The sequence below is a fragment of the Muscardinus avellanarius genome (assembly GCF_963383645.1).
Source record: "Muscardinus avellanarius genome assembly, chromosome: 9".
Taxonomy (NCBI): Eukaryota; Metazoa; Chordata; class Mammalia; order Rodentia; family Gliridae; genus Muscardinus; species Muscardinus avellanarius.
This window is the reverse complement of record NC_137795.1, coordinates 11,159,188-11,183,604: the sequence shown is the minus strand read 5'-3', so window position 1 is coordinate 11,183,604 and position 24,417 is coordinate 11,159,188. Positions and strand designations below refer to the sequence as shown.

Here is a 24,417-nt window from a genome sequence, read left to right as displayed (position 1 = left end):
AGGTCTAGGGGTGTAGCTTGGAGGTAGAATGCCCCTGGGTTCAAGCCCCAGTACCAAAAATAAGGTAAAATAAAACATTTAAAAAAGAAAGCTGGGATTCAGGAGCACAGTAGCCGGTGTCAGGTCGCAGGAGAGCAGGGCAGTGAGATCAAAGCCCGGCTTCAGCAGTGGCTTCCACTTCCTCTGTCACTGGGCATCCGGAGCCCATCATGAGCCAGGCCTGGGGCTCAGGAAAGCCAATAGGCTCGTGCTCTCCTGGGCTCTGCCTCTTAGAGGGCAATGACCATCCACCTAAGCAAATACAAGTGGTTTCCAACACTGGCCTGAAGAAGGGGGAGGAGCTGCTGCCAGAAACTTTGCTCTCCTGTCTTTCACCCCCACCCCAGTGCTCCAGGAGGCAGCCTAGGGTTCCCTGGCTCTCCTGACCTGAAAACAGACTTTCCCCCTCTGGGGCCCAGATCTTCTTGGACCCAAACAACAGAAAATTTCTTTTGCTCCGTTTTTGTTTTGTTTTTCACTGTGTTGGGAATTGAACTCAGAGCCCAGTGCACGCTAGGCAAGTGCTCTACCTACCACCGAGCCACATCCCCAGCCCCAGAAAACCTCCTTTGAATGGCAGGATTTTTTAATCAAGACACCCCCCCCCGCAGCTCTGTAGGAGGGGAGGCATCTTATTCTTGTTTTACAGTGCAGACGCAGAGGTTTTAGAAGAATGACTGCCCATCTAAACCAGCTCCTCAGAGCTCAGTCCTAAGTACCACTGAGCGAGCTAGAAAAATGTTTTCCCTGGTCCTGGACCCCCAAAGTCCACGCTATGGCTGCAGTCTCCCCAGGCAGCCTCCGAGGTCCGGCCGCCTCTGACTTCATCTTTTGCCATTCTTTTTCTTTTTAAAATTAAGGTTTAATGTCCCTTCAGCAAAATCCGCTTTTTGAAGTACGCAGTTTGATGAGTTTTGCCAAACGTATGTGTGATGTAATCCCCATCACCAACAAGACAGAGTATTTTCACCACCCCGAAATCTCCTCTGTCCCACCCTTTGCTGTCAACTACCCCTCCCGCCCCAGCCCCTGAAAACCGTTGGCCTGCTTGCTTTCTACTTCATTTTGCCTTTTCCAGAATGTTCTGAGGTGGAGTCGCTGAGCGCGGTCTGGCGTTGGCCCCTTGCCCTCCCTCCCTCGGGCTTTGCTCACATCAGCAGCCAGCGTACTCCCCTGCCGAGCTGGGCTGGAGCGTCCGCCTGGGATTGTTTTCAGCCGCTGGTTGTCATGAGCTCAGCTGCCGTGAACATTCCGGCACAGGTCTTTGTGTTGACGTGGGCTTGCACCTGGAATACTGGTGTGTGTTGAGTGAATATCTTACCTTGGAAGAACCCGCCAGAACGTTTTCCAGGGCAGCTGCATCATTTGGCATCCCAGCCCACGAGGTTTAAAGACTCCAGTTTCTCCACACCCTTCACATGCTTAGTTTTGCCCACTTTTTTTTTTTTTTTTTTTTTGTGGTACTCCTGGGATGAAACCCATGGCATTGTACCTCTGAGCTACATCCCCAGCCCTATCTGATTTTTTTTTACTTTATTTATTTATTTATTTATTCATTCATTCATTCATTCATTCATTTATTCATTTATTTATTTTGCGGGTCTGGAACCCAGGGGCATTCGACCTCCAAGCTACACCCCCCTGCCCTATTTTTTAATTCTTTATTTTGAAACAGGGTCTCACTTAGTTGCAGAGGGCCTCACTAAGTAGCTGAGACTGGCCATGAACTGTAATCCTCTGGTCTCTGCCTCCTGAATGCTAGGACTGAACCCAGGGGCTTTCTACCTCTGAGCTACACTCCCAGTCCTATTTTATTTTTATTTTGAAACAGGGTCTCTCTAGGTTGATAAGAGTCTCACTACTTGCTAAGGCTGTCCTTCAGTCTGCAGTCCTCCTGTCTCAGCCTCTCAAGTACTAGGATTACAAGTATGTGCTACCTAGATCTGATTATTTATTTATTTATTTATATAGTACTGGTGATTGAACCCAGAGGCATTCTACCTCTGAGCTACTCCCCCAGTCCTAAGTTTTATTCTTTATTTTGAAACAGGGTCTTACTAAGTTGTGGAGGGCCTCACTAAGTATCTGAGGCTGGCCTTGAACCTGCAATTCTCCTGCCACAGCCTCCCAAATACTAGGATTACAAGCAAGCACCACCACGGCTGACATTTTTTATTTTTAAAACATAGTCTCACTAAGTTGCTGAGGGCCTCACTAAATGGCTGAGGCTGACTGTGAACCTGTAATCCTCCTGTCTCAGCCTCCTAAGTACTAGGATTGCAGGTGTGCATCACCACACCCGGCTGGAAGAGTTCTGTGTTCTGGACACAAGGCCTTCACAGGCTTGTGTTTGCTGGGAGGCAACTGATCCTATCAGGTCCTCTTGAGCGCCTGGGCCTGAGTCTGTTTGTTTCTGTGAGCTGTGTGCACACCCTCTGCGCCCACAGCCTACACCGCAGCAACCTTTCCCTGTCATCCCTGCCTCCCGCCATGATGCCGCAGCTCACCTGTCCTTCCTCCAGCTCTCAGAACCAGAATGGATCGGAGATTCAGAATGAGCCCTGGAGGCACAGAGCAGGGCATAAGCTTCATAGTAGCAAGAGAAAAAAGGTTAAGTTGTTTTATCGTTCTGTGGCACAATGATCTCATTGAGAAAAGTGGAGATACTTCATAGAGCTGCCCTGAGAATCAAATCAATTAGTCCTGATAAATAATAGAGAACAGCACCCTCAATTATTGGGGATTGAAACCAGGCACATTCTACTTCCAAGTTACAGCCCCAGCCCTATTTTCTATCTTAAAGCAAGTTCTCACTAAGTTGCTGGAGCTGGCCTTGAGCCTGAGATCCTCCTTTCTCTCTCCCAACTACTGGGATCACAGGTATGTGCCGTTGCACCCAGCTCCCGCTATCCCTTGCAAGGGCATGCCTCCAATGACCTAAAGACCTCCCGCCAGGCCCCGCCTCCTAGAGGCTCCACCATCTCCCCATGGCGCCACCTAGGGGCTAGCCTTTATCACGTGGACTCTGGGGGACACTTAAGATTCAAGCTATAGAAGTAGCTTCATAAAAAAAGAAAAAAAGCAACCTCCCATTTGTATAACCTCCAGGGACCACTTGGCTGTCCACTGCCCTGTGCAGCCTCAGCCTCTCCCTCTGGCGGCCTCAGGGGAACTCCCCTTCCACTTCTTCCTGAGAAAGCTGAGGATCCCAAGGACCTTTTTTTTGGGCAGGAATACTCAAAGGTTTTTTCAAGCCGAGCTTGTGGGGTTTTCCCCTAAAAAACTCAGTAGGCATTTCATCTCTTTCCTCTTGGGCAGCAAGTGCTAGTAACTACCACCAACGCTCTCTCCTTGATTGGTTCTTATGTCCATATTCTTTCTTCTTAGTTTCTATCTTCTCTTAACAGAATGGTAGGGGTTTTAAAGCATCGAACAGCAGATTAAGGTGAGCAGTCCCTTCAAATTACACCTGAAGGGGCTCTTGTCAAAATCTTCCTTGGGTCTATATCTGATTTTGGGAGAGTCCAGGGTTGATTTGCTGTGTGTAGGCAACACGATAGCCACAGTGTCTACGACTGTGGGAGGTGCGTGCAATGAACAGGGTGAATGAGAGGACACAGTGTGGTGGAGGGCCAGTCCACTGACGGGGGGGACCCTTGCTTTCACTGTCAGAACAGACCCGCGTGTTAGTCCCTCCCCTTTTTATAACTGTGATGAAAGATGTATGCCATAAGTTTGCCATTTTAAGCCAGGTGTGGTGGCGCACGCTTGTAACCCCAGGATTTGGGAGGCTGAGGCAGGAGGATCACAAGTGGAGGCCAGCCAACTTTTATTTTACTTAGAGAGACCCTGTCTTCTCAAAATAAAATAAAATAGGACTGGGGTGTAGCTCAGAGGTAGAGTGCTCCTGGATTCAATCCCCAGTATAGATACACACACACACACACACACACACACACACACACACACGCACACGACATCTGAAACGTTTTAATATACTGTTCAGCAGCACTGAGTGTACTGGAAATATTGTACAAGGATCCTCACCTTTTCCAGAACCATTTCACCATCCCTCCTGCGCAGAGGCTCAGAAGCTCCTCTCCCACACCATAGCAGCCACTAGCTAACCTCCTGCGTTCTGTTTCTATGAATTTGAGTGTGTATGTGTGTGTGTGTGTGTGTGTGTGTGTGTGTGTGTGTGTGTGTTATTGGGTATTGAGCCCAGGAGTACTCTACCACTGAACTATATCCCTAGCCTTTTGTAATTTTTATTTTGAGGCAGAGTCTTGCTACATTTCTTAGGCTTTCCTTTAACTTGAAAATCTGCCGGCCTCAGTCTCCTGAGAATCTAGGTTTACTGGCGTGGAGTACCATGTCTGGCAAATTTGCCTATTTATTTAGTGTGGTACTGGGGAGGGAACCCAGGAGCATTCTACCACTGAGCTACACTCCCAGCCTTCTTTTCTTTTTTTTTTCTTTTCTGTTTTTTCCATTTCTCTTTCTTTCTTTCTTGACTTCTGTCCAGGGGCATTTTTACCTCCAAGCTACACCCCCAGCCCTATTTTTTATTCTTTGTTTGGAAACAGGGTCTCACTGAGTTGCAAAGGGCCTCACTAAGTAGTAGCTGAGGCTGTCCTCAAACCGCAATCCCACTGTCTCAGCCTTCCAAATGCTGGGATTACAAGCGTGAACCACCACACCAGGCTTATTTTTTATTTTGAAACAGGGTCTTGCTACGTTGTGGAAGGTCTCACTATAAGTTGCTGATGCTGGCGATGAACCTGTGATCCTCCTGTGTCAGCCTCCCAAATACTGGGATTACAGTATGCACCACCATGTCAGACTTATTTTTATAGTTAAATAAGTGGAATTGTTCGCTACTTTTCACCTTGTATAAGGCTTATTTTACTTAGCCTAACAATGTCAAGGATTATCTGGGTTGCACCATATACCTGAGTGCCATTCCTTTTATAGCTAAATAGCTAAATAGCGTTCCATTGCGTGTGTATGGTATTGTTCATCCGTCCGTTGCTAGGCAGGTTGCGTCTGTCTTTGGCTGTCGAGGATATTGCCGCTATCACCCTTGGCATACAAGTGTCTGTTTGAGTCTCTGCTCTCAGTTCTTTAAGGGAACATGGAAGTGCAACTGCAGCATCCTGGGCTCATTCGAAGCTTACTGTTTGATGAATTGCTAAACTCTTCTGCACAAGAACCATCTTCTCACTCCCTAAGCTATGTGCGAGGGACTCAATTTCTCTTTTGCCCCCTTTCCCCCCCATCTTTGTCAACAGTTGTTCTCTCTCTCTCTCTGTCTCTCTGTCTCTCCCTCTCTCTCTCCCTCTCTCCCTCTCTCCCTCTCTCTGTCTCCCTCTCCCTCTCTCTGTCTCCCTCTCCCTCTCTCTCTCCTTCTCTCTCCCTCTCTCTCTCTCCCTCTCTCCCTCTCTCTCCCTCTCCCTCTCCCTCCCTCTCTCTCTTTCTCTCCCTCTCCCTCTCCCTCTCTCTCTCTCTCTCTCTCTCTCTCTCTCTCTCTCTCTCTCTCTCTCCCTCTCTCCCTCTCTCTCTCCCTCTCTCTCCCCCTCTCTCTCTCTGTCTCTCTGTGTCTCTCCCTCCCTCTCTCTCTCTTCTCTCTCTCCCTGTCTGTCTGTCTGTCTGTCTCTCTCTCTCTCTCTCTCTCTCTCTCTCTCTCTCTCTCTCTCTCTCATCTAGCCATCTTATCTTAGGGGGCATGAAATGCCATCTCCTGGTCTTGATTTGCCTTTCCTCGATGACTAGTAACGCTGAACAACTCTTTGTATAGTTTTTCGTCCACTCCTAAGTCGTCTTGGGAAGAATAGCTATTGCTAGTCTTTTGTCTGGCAAGTTGGATTGTTTGTCTTACTGTTGTTGAGTTTTAGGAGTTCTTTATATTAAATTCTTACCCAAGATAGCATTTGCAAATATTTCCTCCCATTCTCTGACTTGCTTTTCACTCCTGATAGTATCCTTAGACTCACAAATTTAAATTTTTGTTTTGTTATTTTCTGAAATGGGCCCTTGCTATGGTGCACATACTCCAACTCCCTGGCTCAAGCTGTCCTCCCACCTCAGCCTCCCAGGTACCCAGGCCTAGAGGTATGTACACCAGGCCTGGCTCTTAAATTCTGATGAAATCAGATTTATCTATTTTTTTGTGTGTCTGTGCCTTTAGTGTCATAGTTAAGAAGCCAAACCTAAAATAATGATAATTTGCCCCTATACCTGCTTCCAAATTGAAGTCTTTTATCCATTTTGAGTTAATGCTCGTTACGGTGTAAGGAAAGAGTCCACTTCATTCCTTTGCACATGGATAGCTAATTTCCCCCTCGCCATCTGCTGAAGAGATTCTGAAGACCATTGAATGGTCTTTAAAAAATTCATGATCTGCCCAGTGCTGTGGCACAAACCAGTATTCCCAACTACTCAAGAAGCTGAGGCAGGAGGATTGCAAGTTCAAACCCAGGCTTAGCAACTTAGACACTATCTCAAAAAGAAAAAGTATGAAGTGCTGAAGTGTAGCTCAGTGGTAAAGTGACACTTGGTTCAATCCCAGTACTAGGAGGCGCTGGGGGAGAAAAGAAAGTAAGCATAAATGGGGTTGACTTGACGGGCCCAAGGGACTTTTCCGGGGTGGTAGAGATGATCTATATTTTTATGGGTACATAAATGTATACATGTACCCCAAGCTTGGCAACCCCTATGCTTAAAATGAGTGTATTTTAATGTAAATGTAATTTACATTTGAGTTCCCTGTAATTATATGTGTAAATTATACCTCAACTTAAGAAGGACATGAAATGGCTGGATGTGGTGGCACTCACCTGTGATCCCAATATTTGGGAGGCTGAGACAGGAAGATCGCAGGTTTGAGACCAGCCTCAGCAACTTAAGCCTCTCAGCAACCTAGCGAGACCCTGTTTCAAAACAAAACACAACAAGGGCTGGGTGTGTATATGGAGCTAGAATGCGGCTGAGTTCCAGCCCCAGTACCACACGTACATATACACAGAACAGCATGAAATGGACGTTGACACTGCTATCCCATCTGAAGAATATACTTTTTTTCAGTTACATGGAGCAGTCTTAGCAAAAGAGCAAGTATTAAGAAACAAAGGAATCTTTAAAAATTCTGCCAGGTGTGGTGACACACAGCTGTAATCCCAGTATTTGGGAGGCTGAGACAGGAGGATCACAGGCTCAAGGATAGCAAAAGGTCACTTAGTGAGACCCTGTTTCAAAATAAAAATAAAAAGGACTTGGGTGTAGCTCAGTGGTAGAGCACCCCTGGGTTCAATCCCTAGTACCACAAAAATAAACAAATAAATATAGTACTGTCAACCAAGACAGTCTGCTTTCTACATCCAGCAAAACTGTTCTCCAAGAACAAAGGAAATATTAAGAAATCTCAGATTTTAAAAAAAAGGGGGAATTTATTACCAGTAAGCCTGACACACAAGAATCACTAAAAGGGGACTTTGAGGCCCGAAATAAAAAGATACTAGAAAGCCAGGGGTGGTGGCATAGCCCTGTCATCTCAATGTTTGGGAGGCTGAGACAGGAGGATCACAAGTTTGTGGCCAGCCTCAGTTACTTAGTGAGGCTCTCTGAAACTTAGTGAGACCCTGGGCAACTTAGTGAGACCCTGTTTCAAGTGAATAAATAAATAAATAAATAAATAAATAAATAAATAAATACATGGTGAGGGGTATCACTCAGAGGTAGAATGCCCCTGGGTTCAAACTCCAGTATCAAGAAAAGATACTAGATAATGACTTAAATAATAAAAGACATTGGTAATGGCCACTAATAAGTAAATATAACAGCCAATATTAGTGTACCTTGGTTTGCAACTCCTCTTGTTTTGCTATGTGACTTAAAAGGCAAATACAACAAACAATAATTATAAATCTGCTAGTCGGCATACACTGTATAAAGACATAATTTGTGAGAATACAAAGGGAGAAGGATAAAGAGGTACAGGAATAGAGGTGTGTGTACTATGAGCACAAAGCATTATTCAAATTAGATTCTTAACAAGCTTAAGTGCAACCAAAAGAAAAGGCTAAAAATATACAGTAAACAAGAGAAGGAAAATATAAAACACACAGAAGTAAACTGGCATTTAAAATCCAGTAGTGGAGGAATTGAGGAACTACAACAAAATGTATAAGACATACAAAAAGAACAGCTCAAGCTGGGCATGGTGGCGCACACTTGTAATCCCAGTATTTGGGAGGCTGAGACAGGAGGAGCGCGGTTCACGGCCAGCCTCAGCTGCTATTTAGTGACGCCTTTTGCAACTCAGTGAGACCCTGTTTCAAAATAAAGAATAAAAAACAGGGCTGGGGTGTATCTTGAAGGTAGAATGCCCCATTGTTCCATTCCCAATACCGTAAAAAAAAAAAAAAAGAACAGCTTAGCAGGTGAAATTCTTCCTTATCAGGAGTTACACTATTTATTTAGTACTAGGGATTGATCCCGGGGGCATTGTACAACTGAGAACATCTCCAGCTATTTAAATTTTTTTTTTTTTTTAATTTTGAGACAAGGTCGCTGGGTGTGGTGGCATAGGCTTGTAATCCCCGCGCTTGGGAGGTGGAGACAGGAGGATCGCGCAGGTTTGAAGCCAGACGCACTGGTTTAAGAGACCCTGTTTCCAAATAAAAAAGTATAAAAATAGGTCTGGGATTGTAGCCCGGAAGTAGAAGGGTTTCCAGGAACCCCAGTACCACCCATAAATAAATAAATAATTTGAGACAAGGTCTAGCTAAGTCACCCAGGCTGGCCTCAAACACTCAATCCTGCTGTCTCAGCCTTCTGCGTACTGGAATTACAGGCATGATTCACAGTGCCCAGTTAGGAATTATTGCTTTAAATGCAAAAGGATTGCCGGGCGTGGTGGTGCAAGCTTGTAATCACTGCACTTGGGAGGCGGAGATAGGAGGATGGCGCAGGTTCGAAGCCAGCCGTGCTGGCGTAAGAGACCCTGTTTCAAAAATATAAAATAGGTCTGGGAGTGTAGCCCGGAGGTAGAAGGGCTTCCAGGAACCCCAGTACCACCAAAATAAATAAATAAATAAATAAATAAATAAATAAATAAATAAATAAACAAACAAACAAATGTAAAGGATTAAAAATAAATAAAAATAATTAAATGTAAAGGGATTATACTCTTTTTATTTTTTTGCGGGTCTGGGGATGGAACCCAGAGGCATTTGACCTCCGAGCTACACTCCCTGCCCAATTTTTTATTCTTTAATTTGAAACAGGGTCTCACTGAGTTGCGAAGGGCCTCACTAAGTAGCTGAGGCTGTCTGTGAACCGCGATCTTCCAGTCTCAGCCTCCTGAATGCTGGGATTACAAGCGTGTGCCACCACGCCCAGCTGGATTATACTCTTTAATTAAAAAGCAGAGATTAGCTGAATAGCTTAAATGACACGATCCATCTATATGCTATATACAAAAGACCCACTTTAGATATAAAGACACAGATAGTTTATTTTATTTATTGTATGTGTGTGGTACTAGAGATCTAACCCCATGCTAGGGAAGTATCCTATCACTGAGCTGTGTCTCCAGCCCCAAGACACAAGCAGCTTAAGGGTAAAAGGATGCGAAAATATAGTACATTAAAATAACAACCAAGAGATGTAGTACCAAAATTATTATTGTAAAATTAGATTTTAAGTAAAAAAAAAATCTGAATAGATGAACAAAAAGCCTCAATCTAGCCAGGTATGGTGGTGTGTGTCTGTAATCCCAGTACTTGAGGGTGGAAACAGGAGGCTGGTTTCTAGGCTCCAGCCTGGACCGCAGCCCAGGCCTCCTGCCCTACCTGCTCTCAGAGGCAAGTGCTGGGGCAGAACCGCGTCCCACTGCTGCCGGTGGGAACGCCAGCACCTCCAGCGTGCAAGCAGGCCCGAAGGATATTTCTTGGCCTCAGACTGCTTGGCCCTGGAGATCTCCCTGTCTAGCCAAGAAGTCTAAACTCTAGCAGCCTCCCAGCCAGAATGGCCTGGGGACGAATCCCGGCCATGTTCCATGAAGCTGATGCAAACTCCTAAGTCCCTAGACGCCCATGGGCCGGTGGCCATTCATACCGAAGGGCTGACGTAGGCCTGGCCACGAAGCCATGCTAGCGGCGGCTTCTGATCCTGGCACGTGGCTGTCTCTTGGCCCGTCTCCCTCGCCCTCTCCATCCCTGTCTGCAAACCACCACCCACTACCTCATACCCACCCACTCGCCAGGCCCCTGGCCTGCCCCTTGGCACAAAGGTCCAGCCCGTCTCCAATCTGCCCCTCAGTCAACAAACACTTGCAACACTCGCTGACCTCCAGGCCCTTGCATCAGTGTGCCCGCATGCGGTGCCCAGAAGGGGCGGGTCTGTCAGGATAGGCCGGTGGGAAGGAGTGGGCACTGTGGCTCCCTGGCTTCCTGGACCCCACTTTTTGGCACTTTGGCCCATTTAACTGTGAACCTCTGTCCTTTGAAGATTGAATCTCCAAGCTTCTGCACAAGAATAGTACGTAAAGACCAACCTTTTTGGTTTTTGTAATTTAAAAAAAAAAAATTTTTTTTTTGCAGTACTGGGGATGGAACCCAGGGGCATTCTACCTCTGAGCTACACCCCCAGCCCTATTTTTTATTTTATTTTGAAACAGGGACTCACTGAGTTGCAAGGGGCCTCACTAAGTAGCTGAGGCTGTCTGAGAACCTCTATCCTCTTGTCTCAGCCTCCTGAATGCTGGGATTACAAGTGTGCCCCACCATGCCCGGCTGTTTTTTAATTTAATTTTTAATTAGTACTCCATGAATACACATTTAGTGCAGAAAACGTAGGAAATACCGATAAGAAACAGGAAAGTAAATTACAATCACTTCGATTTCTGCCGTCAAGAGAAGTGTTCTTACCATTTTGCTGTATTTCCTTTCATGGATATAGTATCTATATTGTCTCTGCACGTCTATGACAAAAAAAATGGATCATACCATGTTTTCTAACTCTTTTTCCCCTGTGTTAGTCATTTAGTGCCACGTGACAAAGGGCTTCAAGATTTAGTGGCTTTAAAACAACAAACCCGCCGGGCGTGGTGGCGCACGCTCGTCATCCTCGCGCTTGGGAGGCGGAGACAGGAGGATCGCGCAGGTTCGAAGCCAGCCGCGTGCGCTGGCTTAGGAGACCCTGTTTCCAAATAAAAATGTAAAAATATGTCTGGGAGTGTAGCCCAGAGGTAGAAGGGCTTCCTGGAACCTCAGTACCACCAAAAATAAAAATAAAAAATAAAACAACAAACCTGAGCTGGGTGTGGCAGCTCACATTTGTATCCTAGTACTTGGGAGGCTGAGACAGGAGGATCGCCTGAGGACAGCCTCAATAAGTAATGAGACTCTCATCAACCGAGCGAGACCCTGTTTAAAAAAAAAAAAAAAGAATAGGGCTGGAGGTGTAGCTCGGAGATAGAATGTCCTTGGGTTCAATCCCCAATACTACTACTACTACTACTACTACTACTACTACGAATAATAATAATAATAATAATAATAATAATAATAATAATAAGAAAAACCAGGCAAAGCACCTTGGCACATGCCTGTAATCCCAGCAACTTGGAGGCTGAAGCAGGAGGATTGCAAGTTCGAGGCCAGCCTGGGCAATTTAGCAAGACCCTATGTCAAAATAAAATGAAACAGGCTTGGGGTGTAACTCAGTGGTAGAGCACTTGCCTTGTCTGTACGAAGTCTAGGCTCAATCCCCAGTACTGCAAAAACAAACAACAACAACCCAGCACCATCACCACCAACAGCAAAGACTTTGCCGTCTTCCCTGGTGTCTGCGAGTCAAGAACTTAGAAGCACCTTGCAGGGTGGTCTGCCTGGGCGGCCCCCGAGGTGACATCATCAGGAGGCTTGACTCGGGCCCAAGGGATCTGCTTCCACATGAGCGGGGAGTTTATTCACCTGCTGAGCGAGTCAGAGCTGCCGATTGGCAGGGGCCTCACTCGTTGGTAGACCTTCCTGCCTGCCAAACGTGAGTGCCCCCGTGGCAGGGTGGCTGGCCTTCCTCAGGAAACAACCGAGAGAGAAAGGGGGTAGCTATGTGTCCTGTCAAATCCATCATTCTCCGTTAAACTATCCGTTACAAACCAGGCGTGGTGGCGCACGCTTTTGGGAGGCTGAGACTGGAGGATCACGGTTCGCGTCCAGCCTCAGCTACTTGGTGAGGCCCTTTGCAACTCAGTGAGGCCCTGTTTCAAAATAAAGACTAAAAAATAGGGCTGTGGGTGTAGCTCAGAGGTAGAATGCCCCTGGGTTCCATACCCAGTACCGCATAAACAAAACAAAACAACTATCAGTTACACACGCTTAGACCAGTGCAGGGTGGCCACCATGTTCTTTCTCAAGGGCATGTCCTGGACATGCCCACAGAGGCAGACCGACCTTTTTACTCTTCTCTTGTAGCCTGGGAATTGAACCCAGGGGCATTTTACTTTTGAGCTGCACCCCCATCCCCATTTTATTTTATTTTGTTTTATTTTATTTTATTTTTGAAACAGGATCTTGCTAAGTTACTACACACTGACCTCGATCCAACGATCCTCTTGTGTCAGGCTCCCAAGTACTGAACTTATAGGCATATGCCACCATGCCTGGCTCCAATCGTACCCTTTTTAATAACTGCATATAAATAAGGCATAATTTATTTAACCAAGTCTGTAATTAGGCATGTCAGTTATGTCCTCTTTCTTTCTTTCTTTCTTTCTTTCTTTCTTTCTTTCTTTCTTTTCTTTCTTTCTTTCTTTTCTTTTCTTTTGCAGTAGTGGGGATGGAACCCAGAAGCATTCTACCACAGAGCTACACCCCCAGCCCTATTTTTTATTCTTTATTTTGAAACAGCATCTCACTGAGTTGCAAAGGGCCTCACTAAGTAGTAGCTGAGGCTGGCCGAGAACCACGACCCGTCACTGAGGGCTGTGGCTGTCCTCTGGAGGCCCGTGTGTTGAAGGCGGGTTCCAGCCTGTGGCCTATTAGGAGGGGGTGGAGCCTCTGGGGGGCGGGGCCTCATGGAAGGAAGTTTGGTAGTTGGGAGTGTGCCCTGAAGGGCATGCTGGGACCTGACCCCTTTCTTCCACTTTTGCTGCCCCTTCCTGGCGGCCCTCCTGACCACCTTTCCTTCCCTGGCTGTTTCTTCCCCCTCTGCCATGTGTGCCCGCCATGATGTTCTGCCCAGAGCAATAGAGTCAAGCACGCATGGTCTGAAACCATACGCCAAAATAAACTGTCTTTCTTTAAGTCAATTATCTTAGATGTCTTGTCACAGTGATGGGAAACTGACTAATGCACTGAACTTGTATTATTTCCTTCATATATATCTCCATGTGTGTTGGTCATTTCCCTGAAGAGACAGGGGTACCAATCGGGACATGAGCAGGGTCTCTTCTAATCTTCCTCGACTTCTCTCCCATTAAGTGGGGATCTCACTTTCTCCTGAGACATCCTGGCCCATTGTTACACAACTCTGATTTTGTTAGAAAGTTCTGAAGTGAAACAACGTTTGGGTATCTTTCTCCGACAACCCTGAGACACAGAAGACTTTAAGTGCGTTCTGGGCATCCTCCCAAGCCATCCTCCCTGAGGTCCTTCCTGGCTCCTCCATTCTGGAAGGTTCTGGAAGGTTTCTGGAAGGTTCTGGAAGGTCCAGTACCGGAATGCTCTCTGCACCACGGACCCTTTACCCCGGCTCCGTGCTGGCCCGTTGGTGCCGCTCACTCGTCTGCTGAGGAGGCCCAGGAGGGTGGCCCTGGAGCCTGGCTGAGGAGGGAAATGGAGATGCTGGGCCTCTCCCCACCCTTGCAGATACTGGTGGAGGAGAGAGACTGTCCCCAGGAAGGGGCCAAGGAAGGGTGGTTGTTGGTCAAAGAACACGCAGTCCAGCCCAACAAAGGGGCCTCTGCCCTGCCTCAGTCCATGACCCCCCCTGCTGCCCAGAGAACGGAGCTGGAGGACATGGACCCTCCTTGCCTGTGCTTGGCCCAGGAGAAGGACAAGACCCTTGGGCAGCTGTTGTTGGCCTGTTCAGCCTGGAAGAAGATCACCACTCTAAACGTGGACATGAGCCCTGCCCCACAGCAAACAGGTGCAGAGCCAGCAGCTGGGTGACCGATGGCCTGTCACACAAGACCTGGTGGGGCCATCTTTGCTCTATTTTGGGAAAGTGATCGATCGTATCAAGGGCGGACCACACTGGCCATTGGTGGGGGAACCTCGCACCCTGACCCATCACTCTTTGTGCCCTAACCGGCTTGCCAGGTGCAGCTAATTTTAGCAGGGCTTGGCAGGTGCCAGCCGATGCAGACTGTCAGGGTTTCTTCCAGGTGCGTCCAAGCAGGGGCCCAGGGGACAGCTGTACCCCATAAATGTGCCCAAAGCGAGCCCTTGACCTGAACTTTGTGTTTGCAATCCTAGTGACCTCCCCTCTTTATTGCTTGTTGTTCATGGGATTTAAGAGGGGGAGAGGGGCTGCGGTTACAGTTGACAGGTCCTGACTAAAACACATTTTTTTACATTTTTGTTGTTTTTTCTTGGGGACATGTCAGGGCAGCCTTGGGACCTGACCCTGCTTTTGCTCGTGTGTTCCATGGTGAGCCAATCCCGTGGCCGGGCAGACTCCAACCCTGAGGGACTGGAGGGCACCATTCACTCAAGTCCCCACGTCTGCCCTGCGCATTCAGCCCTGGTGCCTCCGCTGCCCCCTCCTGCACGCCGTGGTCTGAGCTGTGTCCCTCCCACGGCGCCGGCCTTGGCCTTCCTACTAGCGTCCTCCCCTTCCCACCCACACCGCAGGAACCCCAGATTGGTTGAAAGCTCCTTGTCTCTCTCTGCAGACACAAACCCCTGAGGGTCCCCAGTGCCTAAAGAACAAGTGCAAACAGCTCCCCAGGTTCCCTACCTGCCCCCAAGGCACCTGGCAATATGCTTCCCTCCCAGCCCAAGGCTGGGAGAGGGGATGGGCAGTCTCTGGCCACTCCCCAGCCTCCGGGCAGCGATCCCGGTGGGTGTCAGAGGGCATGGCATTCTGCCCCGCAGTCCGCCGACCCTGACCCCACATGGGCCTCCTCTGCCCTTCCGACCCTGCCCCTGACCCCATGACAGTGGACAGAGTATTTCAGCAGCCGCCCGCGGGGTTCTGTGTTGCTTGCCTTGGGCAGCTCGGCTAAGCAACCCTCACCTGCCGCAGGTGGCTTCAGATGCCACTGCTGCGGCTTCCCCCAGCCTCGGCCCGCAGGAATACCTCCACCTCCCAAGACACCCCGTGCCCTCAGGGGGACGTGATGGCGGCCACCAGGAGCCAGGCCCAGACAGCCTCGACTCTGGTAAGGACCGCTCAGAGCCCACTACGGTCCTTGGGTTGGGAGGGCATCCCCTAGGCTAGTGCCCTTATATTTCTGGGATCCAGGTTGGGGGTGGGGTGGGGGTCAACCAGGCCTGAGAGCCTCTGGGGGCCCTGGATATGACCCCTCCCCCCACTGCCCACTCCCTGGGGCTTCTGTGGAGCACATCTCAAGGAATCCTGGGAATTTGCTCCCTGAGCAGTGTCTGGCCTGGGGCTTTGCCCAGGACTGCCGGGCTCTCGGGGGCTCCTTACAGCAGTTCTGGGGTGTAACTCAGGAGTCTCTTCCTCAGGAGTCTGTGGACAGCTGGCCCAGGCCACTCGGCACTCTGGGCACAGAGACCTCCGGGCCTGGGCGGGGCACCGCACTATGGCTGGACATATATACCAGCCTGGCCCTGGAGCCCTGGGTCCTCTGGAGTTTCAATCCCCCTGGCTGCTCCTCCTGTTCTAGGATAGCGGCCCCCACCAGGCGGTCTCTGGTCTCCTCATCTGTCAAATGTGGCACCTGTAGTCTTGCTTTTTACCACACACTGAGGGTGGACCTTCAGCCTGTGTAGTGTGTGTACTCATTCTACCCCTCCCACTCTGCTGTCTAGCCGGGATGCTCCAGTAACCTCGTCCAGGCCCGCGGCCGCAGGGATGTCTCCTCACGGAGGCTTTCCAAATGTGTGTCTATAGGCAATACTCCTAGACTCTGGCCTCCCCTGGTCAGCTGTACCTGGGGCAAATGTCCTGGGGCAGGTAGATGGGTTAGTGTGCTGGGTCCATGTTCTGATTCCCCTGCCTGGCCTACACCAGTGGACTCTCTCCTTCCAGCTGCTCAGGGTAACCTATAGGGTCTTCCCAGATGTATGTGTGTACGTTACTGGGGATGGAACCCAGGGGCATTCTACCTCCGAGCTACACCCCCAGCCCTATCTGTTATTCTTTATTTGGGAACAGGATCTCGCTATGTTGCTGAGAGCCTCACTAAGTAGCTGAGATCAGCCTTGAACCTGCGATCCTCCCGTCTCACCCTCCCAAGGCCTGGGATTACCAGCGTGCGCCATCACACTCGGCTTCCAGATACTTCCCTTCTTCTCACTCCCGTGCCTTAAACTGTCAGCAAGCGTATAGTTCTCTAGACCCTTACCACCTCTCCGCCCTGTGCCCAGTATCTCTGCACCGGGATTGTTAAAACAACCTGATGCCTTCTCTTCCACCCACCCCAGGGTGCCCCTACTCTGCAGTTAGGACCCTCCAGATCTCTCATCCCGGTGTTACGGTTTGAAAGGTGGGGGTTCTTATTCAACTAAGGTTGGTTGAATAGAAAAAATTAAAACTAACAGGCAGCTCAGTGCAGCTTTAACAAATCTTTATTACAGAGTTAGGAAATAGAGCAGTAAGAAATAGAGAAGGAAAAAGCAGCGTGCTGACCCGCAGGGTGAAGAACCCAAAAATGGAGCTCTGGCCCCTTTTGGGGACCTCAACCCTTAAATAGATTTTGTATTGGTATCTTTCTCATCAGCGTCACCAAGGCAATGGGCTAGTTACTTATTCCTTAGCCAGGTGGTGCCTCTGTGTCTCCGGACAGCGCACTTACTAAGCGCAAGGGTCAAGAATCTACCTGGCCCTCGGCTCTATTGTATTGGGCAGTATTGGTTGCTCATCTACTAGGGTTCTTTGAAGCCGCACACAAAGTTTACCTTTCCTATGCCCAGGCTGAATCCCAGAGGAGAGGAGGGAAACAGAGGCACTGGTTGCCTCTACTGTAATTTTAGGGCTAAAGGCTTCAGTTTACTCTAAGGCTTATAGGTTAATGATTAGAATGAAGGGCAAAGACAGAGAGGACCTCTGCATTGTCATCGCTGCAGCCCCTCCCTGCCTGAGCGCCTGCACAGCACCTACGCTCTGACTAGATTTTACACTTTGGAAATTATCAAAGCAATTTTCCAATACCAGCACCTTATTACATTTCGATGCCTCTTCCCAATACTGGCACACCGGAGCCCCCTCCACAGTTGTGAGGGTCACTCCCTTCTCATTTCAGTGCAGGAGACAGAATCTGACGCCTCTGCCTCCACCAGCCAGCCCCCAGTAGGAGGCAGGTCTTTCCCATGGCTCCCTGCAAGCTCCTCTCCCACATCCCCACACAGGCTGGGCTGTGGGGGACATCTGCTGAGGAGAAGGGTCAGATGCCCTGCAGGGAGCGGGAGGGGTGGGTCCTTGAGCCTAAAGAACTCTGGTTGTGGCCTTAGATCTTAATTATGTATCCCATGACCACCCGGGGAAGGTCAACAAAGGCGGGGCTGCCCTCCTGAAGTTGCTGGGCAGCTACAGGCTCTGTCTGTGCTTTTCTCTTGGGGTACACCTGAGGGATTGGCTGCTTCTCAGGGCTCCCCAGGCAGCACCCACATTTCTTAGCCTGCTGAGGAAAGTCCTGTATGCTTGTGTAGACACCCTGCACCAGACTGTCAGAGATGCCTAAAAAAGTGCCTGTGTCCCAGGGATGATTCCAAGAATGATAGGGAAAATCTGGGGTTTTCAGAGTTGGCACAGCACACATTCCCTGCTCCTGGGATATCCCTGGGGTCTGGGAAGCAGTCTCAGCCGATGACATGACATGACGCTGCCCCTCCCGCCCACGGTGCAGATGGAGCTCCCTCCTCTGGCTGCCCAGATCCGGTGCTGGGAGCCCTGGTATCTGCAGGTTCTTGTGCACACGGAAGAGGGAGAGGCCCTGCGCCTTTTAGAATGAGGCTAACTTTTGGAGAACCGAAGCTCAGAACATTCTAGCTCCTGACCGCCAACCTGCATCCACCAGGAATGGGCAAAGGCATAAGCATCCCTCAGCCCTGGTGGTGTGGGTGGGGATGAGGGAGTCCTGCAGCACCTAGTTGTGGGACAGCTCAGCGTGGGACCTCTGACCAGCCACTTGGGCCAGCTAAACACACATCCCACCCCAGTGAGAACACACTCTACAGTGACAGGAATCCAGAGTTTTCTGTAAAAAGTGTCTCTATTTTAAGTAGGGTTTTCAATGCTGGCAGCAAACTTAAGGTATTGATGATTTTGCACAAGAGAAATCAGACGCACAGGCTCGATGCAGCTTTGCTTACGGGAAATGGACCAGGCGCTGCCAAAGTCCCTTCTCAGCTGATGAGCCCCAGTCTCTGCCTCAGAAGGTGTCCCAGGCTGACATAGGTCCCTGCTGGTGGGTAACAGGGTCATGTGAGCTGCTCTTTTGCTACAGGGGATGCCCCCAGGTGCTTCCTGTGAAGTGCTTGTAGGACTCTGTGCAGCAGGTTCTTAGGAGAGAAGTTAAATCAAAATGAAATTCTGATAGAAACTCCAAAGTGTTCTCTGGACAGGTGGTTCTGCCTTGACTTTGTGTGATGCCTGGGCTTCCTCAGGGGCACTGTTGGGCCTAGCAGCTGGCCGAGCCAGGGCTTCACCCGGCCAGTGCCAGGGCCTTGTTCTCCCCCAAGACCTCAGCCTGAAGTATCAGGTCCTTTCACGAAGAACCTTGGACATACGGCCAGAGTCAGGTCCCCAGCTACAGGGACTGAGCCCAGAAGGGCCTGAGGACTGGAACCTTACACGAGCAGCATAGCTTGGGTTAAGATGACCGTAGATGTCTTCTGTGCAGGTGCCTATTAACAATCATGTCTTGGGGAGAAGCCTACAGACCGGCCAGGACTCCCTGTCAACAGCACCATGTTGGATGGCTTCGGGCACCGGCCCCACTGTGCCGCTTGCACAAAGGACTTCTCTGAGCCTTTCTGCATCTAGAGGATGAGAAGGTGCTGACCCCCGTCCCTGGAGCTGCCGTGTCAAGGGGTCAAGGGCATGAGGCAGCTGGGAAGGCTCTCGGCTCTGGGCCTGATGCCTTGGAGAAACTCAGCCAAGTGTTCGGTCTTACTACTACCAGTTCCTGGCAAACTCTACAGATACAAGCATAGGAAAGAAAGACAATGGAGGCAGAGGATGCAGCTCTGGGCCTTTGAGGACAGCCTGGATTGTTCCAGAGGGCTGAGAGCATCTCCAGGGGCGTGCCCCTGTGCTCCAGTGTGAGGGAACCGCACTCACACCTCACACGGGAGAGGCAGACCATCTCGTCCAACATGAGCACTCAGTCCTGTGTCTTTGCTCAGAGCCCCTGTCAACCCTGTTTATCTCTGACCTTCCTCGGGCTTAATTTTTAAGTGTGCGGCCTCTTTAAGATAAGTGGTTCTTAAGTAAGGATCTGTATCCATTAGGAATGATTTGCATTACTGGAGACCAGAAATCTGACTGCCTGCGGCTTATGTGGCTACTGTTTGCTCCATACCTGGCATGTGGAGCTGGGTAGGTCTGGCATGGATTTCTCTTCTCTGCCATCATGGGATGGTCACAGCCACTGCTCCCCCACAAAAAAAAATCCTGTCTTTTTGTGGCTGCAAGATGGCTCTTGCAGTGGCAGTCATCCTTATACAGTTGTGTGCACAAATTTAGGGAGCACTGACGTCTCCCCTCCTGCTAAGCCAGGCTTCTTTGCTCCATGTGTCATCGACCAGAACTGGGTTACATGCCCAACCGTCAACAGGAGGGGTAGAGTCGCATTCTTGGCTCAGTCTAATCATGGCTTAACATGCTACTCTGTCCCGCTGAACACAATCTAAGTTCTAAAAGCTGAGGAAGAAGGGTCAGGTGGCTGTGTGGCTTCCTGGCACCTCTAACCCCCTTATGGCTTATGCATAAGACAGAGAGAGTGAAGGTTCTGAAAAAGAGTGGATCTTAGCTGGGCGTGGTGGCACACGCTTGTAATCCCAGCATTTGGGAGGCTGAGACAGGAGGATCATGGTTCGAGGACAGCCTCAGCTACTCAGTGAGGCCCTTTGCAGCTCAGTGAGACCTTGTTTCAAAATAAAGAATAAAAAATAGGACTGGGGTTGTAGCTTGTAGGTAAATGCCCCTGGGTTCCATCCCCAGTACCACACATACACACAAAAGGGTGGATTGCCAGGCATGGTGGTGCATGCTTGTAATCCCAGTACTTGGGAGGCTGAGACAGGAGGATCACAGGTTCTCAGCCAGCCTCACAGCCAGCCTCAGCCTCTCAGTGAGGCCCTCTGCAACTTAATGAGACCCTGTTTCAAAAAAAAAAAAAAAGAACATCTGGGCGTGGTGGCGCATGTTTATAATCCCGGCATTTGGGAGGCTGAGACAGGAGGATCGCATTTCTCGGACAGCCTCAGCTACTAATTAGTGAGGCCTTTTGCAACTCAGTGAGACCCTGTTTCAAAATAAAAAATAAAACATAGGGCAGGGGGTGTAGCTCGGAGGTAGAATGCCCCTGGGTTCCATCGCTAGTACCGCAAAAAAAAAAAAAAAAGAATAAAAAATAGGTACCTTCAGTAACACACACACACACACACACACACACACACACACACACACAGTGGATCTCATAGCCAGATGTGGTGGTGCACACCTGTAATGCCAGTGCTTGAGAGGCTGAGACAGGAGAATCGCAGGTTTGAGGCCTGTCTTAGCAACTTAGCAAGACCCTGTTTCAAAATTAAAAAGGCTGGGAATGTGGCTTGGAGATAGAATGCGTCTGGGTTCATCAAATGCCCCAGTATCACCCCCCCAAATATATATATATGTATATATTATATATATACATATATATGTATTATTTAATATATATTATATATAATATATATTAATATATATATATATATGTATATATTATATATATATATATATAATAGAGTGGATTTTATCATGTGATTGTGTGGGAGTGAGCGGTCACACCCTGGCCATCCATACACACAGTGGGTGGTGTCGGATCTGATTCTAACATGCACAGGCTGATCACATCAACATGCAAAGACCCTTCTTCCTCTGCGCCCATACTCTGCACTGTGCTTTGCTAACCAGACCCCTGATAGACAGTAAGGGCCACCCTCTAGCTGTACACCCTGTGCACGCTGGGCCAGCTGTCCCACTTCATCAAGCACTAGAAATACAATGATGGCGTCTCTTCACAGTAACGCCAGTTGCCAGGTAGACTGCGGCCCTAAGTTAGCGCCCTCATCCTCCCCTCGCCCTGACCCAAGAAGAAAAGGGAGGCGCCATGAGACACTGTGCCACAGGACAGGCGGGGACACAGGCTGCCTGGCCCCTGCTTGCCCCTCCAGACCACTCAAGCTCGTTGTCAAGGGGCTGGTCTTGGAACCCTGAATTTATCTGTGGTAAATAGTTTGAAATGATGGGTGTGTGAGCTTTTCATCAGTGTGATAAAATATCTGAGATAAACGACTAGGAAGGAAAGCTTTGTTTTGGCTCCTGGTTTCAGAAGTTCTAGTCCTGGTCGGCCAGCCTCGTCGCTCTGGGTCTGAGGTGAGGAGGAGCGTCATGGTGGAAAGGCATGAAGGAAGAAAGCGGTGCCGCTCATGGCAGCCAGAAAGCAAAAGGAAGCGAGGGGTGGGGCCCAGGGACGGGAGCAACGCTCCCAAAGCACACCTCCAGTGACCAACCTCCTCCAAAGAGGCCCCATCTCCGGAAGTTCCCACCTCCTCCCAATTGTGCTGGGAACCAAGACTCTGACACATGGGACCTTGGGGGACATATCAGATCCAAACTATAGCAGTGGGTCATCCTGGACAAGAACAAAAGGGGCCCCTTGGTGTGTGGAGACCTAGTGACAGCCCTGCCCCCTTGCTCCCACCCCTGCTTGGGCAGGTGGAGCAGATCCTGGCAGAGTTCCAGCTGCAGGAGGAGGACTTGAAGAAGGTGATGCAGCGGATGCAGAAGGAGATGGACCGCGGCCTGCGGCTGGAGACCCACGAGGAGGCCAGTGTGAAAATGCTGCCCACCTACGTGCGTTCCACCCCAGAAGGCTCAGGTACCGCAGGGATGGCCCCACCTCTGAGCCAGCTGTCAGCCGGTCTTCCAGAGGCCCAGCTGTCCCCAGACAGAAACCCCCGGGCAAGCAGTGATGTCGCCAGCTCACTGGGTCAGTTCTAGCCCTTGGCTCTGAAGGTCCAGCCCTGGAGCCTCCAAGCCTTAGGGAAGCTAGCCTTTCCACCTCACAAGGAGGAGGAACTGCGCCCATGGTCACTTGGGGGGCCCAGCCTGACCCTGAGTCTGGTTCCTGGGTTCTGGGTGGCGCTATCTAAAGCAGGGCTTTCCCCTGACATTTCGTAGGGTCACTGTGGGTCCCTCCCAGCTTGCTCTGGCACACCCACAATGTCTGGGCCAGGAGCCCTAGCTCCTGTCAGACCCCAAACCTGCCCTCCTCCTCTCTCTGGTCCCGGGGTCAGCCACCCAGGTTCCCCCTGCCCAGATCTACCCAGGTGGCGCCACAAAGCTGAGGGTCTTCTTGCATCCACAGAAGTCGGAGACTTCCTCTCTCTGGACCTGGGTGGCACCAACTTCAGGGTGATGCTGGTGAAGGTGGGGGAGGGGGAGGCGGGCCAGTGGAGCGTGAAGACCAAACACCAGATGTACTCCATCCCGGAGGACGCCATGACGGGCACCGCAGAGATGGTGAGAGGCCTGGGGGTGAGGTGGGGGGCTGGGGAGGGGCTGGGGTGGCTCAGAATCCTAGGGCTTGGCCAGCCTGCCCGGAGAGCGCACCACCCACCCCACCAGGGCTGGATCGGCTGCAGACAGGAGGCCCACCCTGTAGGTACAGATGCGGGGCAGCTGCGAGGCCTCATGGGCAGACAGTAGGCTTGGCCAAGGTTTCCCAAGGCCCACAGTCGCCATCTTGCCAGTGTTGGGGACAGGAATGGGCTAGAGAGGAGTGAGAGGCAGGAGAACCCTGAGTGGGTCGTGTCCTGTCCAGTGTCCTGCTAGAAAAGTCAGTGTGAGGACTGTTCAGCTTCCTGCAGCTGCGCAGCCCACCCCCTCGGAGCCCCCTCCCCTTGCCTCCAGCTGCACACCCGGCTGGGGACACGAGCCGCACAGTGTTGCTGGCTGGCTCGTGCCCGTGGCTCAGTGGCCATCTGGTGCTTCTTCCAGCTCTTTGATTACATCTCTGAGTGCATCTCCGACTTCCTGGACAAGCACCAGATGAAACACAAGAAACTGCCCCTGGGCTTCACTTTCTCCTTTCCTGTGAGGCACGAGGACATTGACAAGGTGGGCCAGGTGGAAGGGAAGGGGGATGGACAATGGAGGCCATGCACCACGCGCCCCAGGGGAACTCTGCCCCACTGCTTTCAGATGCAGCCTCCCACCCGAGCCGGGAGAGCGCCCAAACTCAGAAGGGAGAAGGTCTGGATTCCCACTGTGGCCCCATCTCTTACTGTGGCACTGGATAATAAGCGCAGAATCAGCTGATTCTTACTGTGTGCCAGGGCATCCCTACAGAGGCGCCCTGGGGGCACATGATGTCATCACCCCATTGCCGGGGAGGAGAGGGAACCGCTTAAGTAGCTTGCCTGCCGTGAGAGGGGGCAGCTGGCTGTTTGTGTGGGGCTCATAGGCCACCATGACACCTCACCACCCCTGGCTGGGTCAAAGGTGTAGAGAGATGAGATTTTACCCCATCTGCAATCTCGCAGATTAGCCTGCCAATCATACACACACGCACGCACGCACGCACGCACGCACAGAGAGAGAGAGAGAGAGAGAGAGAGAGAGAGAGAGAGAGAGAGAGGAGAAAGAAGATGGCTCCTCCATACACACCAGGATGTTATACAGCACTGCTCCCCAGGAGACCTGCCTAGATTCTGGGATGGCATCTCTAAGCTTTGCAGTCCAAACAGTGGCAGCGCACTCGCCTAGCATGCTCAAGGCCTTGGGTTCAATTCCCAGCACCGCACAAAAATGAATACACATCACCTTCTCAAACTGGTAGGGACCCTGGAGAAATGTGAGATCGTCAGTGAGATGGTCAGGAAGAATTGTTCCTAACGCCTCTGAGAGCCGCACAAATGTGCAGAGCCCGTTTCTGCAACTGTAAAGCAAGGCGCCTGCACAGTGAGCCTCCTACCT

The 24,417-nt window shown here is 50.2% G+C and overlaps 1 protein-coding gene across 3 annotated transcripts in view; it reads left to right on the top strand.

Moving 5' to 3' along the window:
- Window positions 1-24,417, top strand: part of GCK (glucokinase) — a gene marked incomplete at both ends in the record, with an annotated part of 37,328 nt that overhangs the window by 9,160 nt on the left and 3,751 nt on the right. The window contains 3 exons of one of the 3 annotated variants that reach the window (XM_080700932.1): window positions 22,156-22,318; window positions 22,808-22,962; window positions 23,440-23,559. In XM_080700932.1, coding sequence (XP_080557058.1) covers window positions 22,156-22,318; window positions 22,808-22,962; window positions 23,440-23,559 — 438 coding nt within the window. Of the gene's footprint in view, window positions 1-22,155; window positions 22,319-22,642; window positions 22,963-23,439; window positions 23,560-24,417 lie in introns of all 3 variants that reach the window. The other 2 variants (XM_080700931.1, XM_080700930.1) reach the window with 2 other exon arrangements.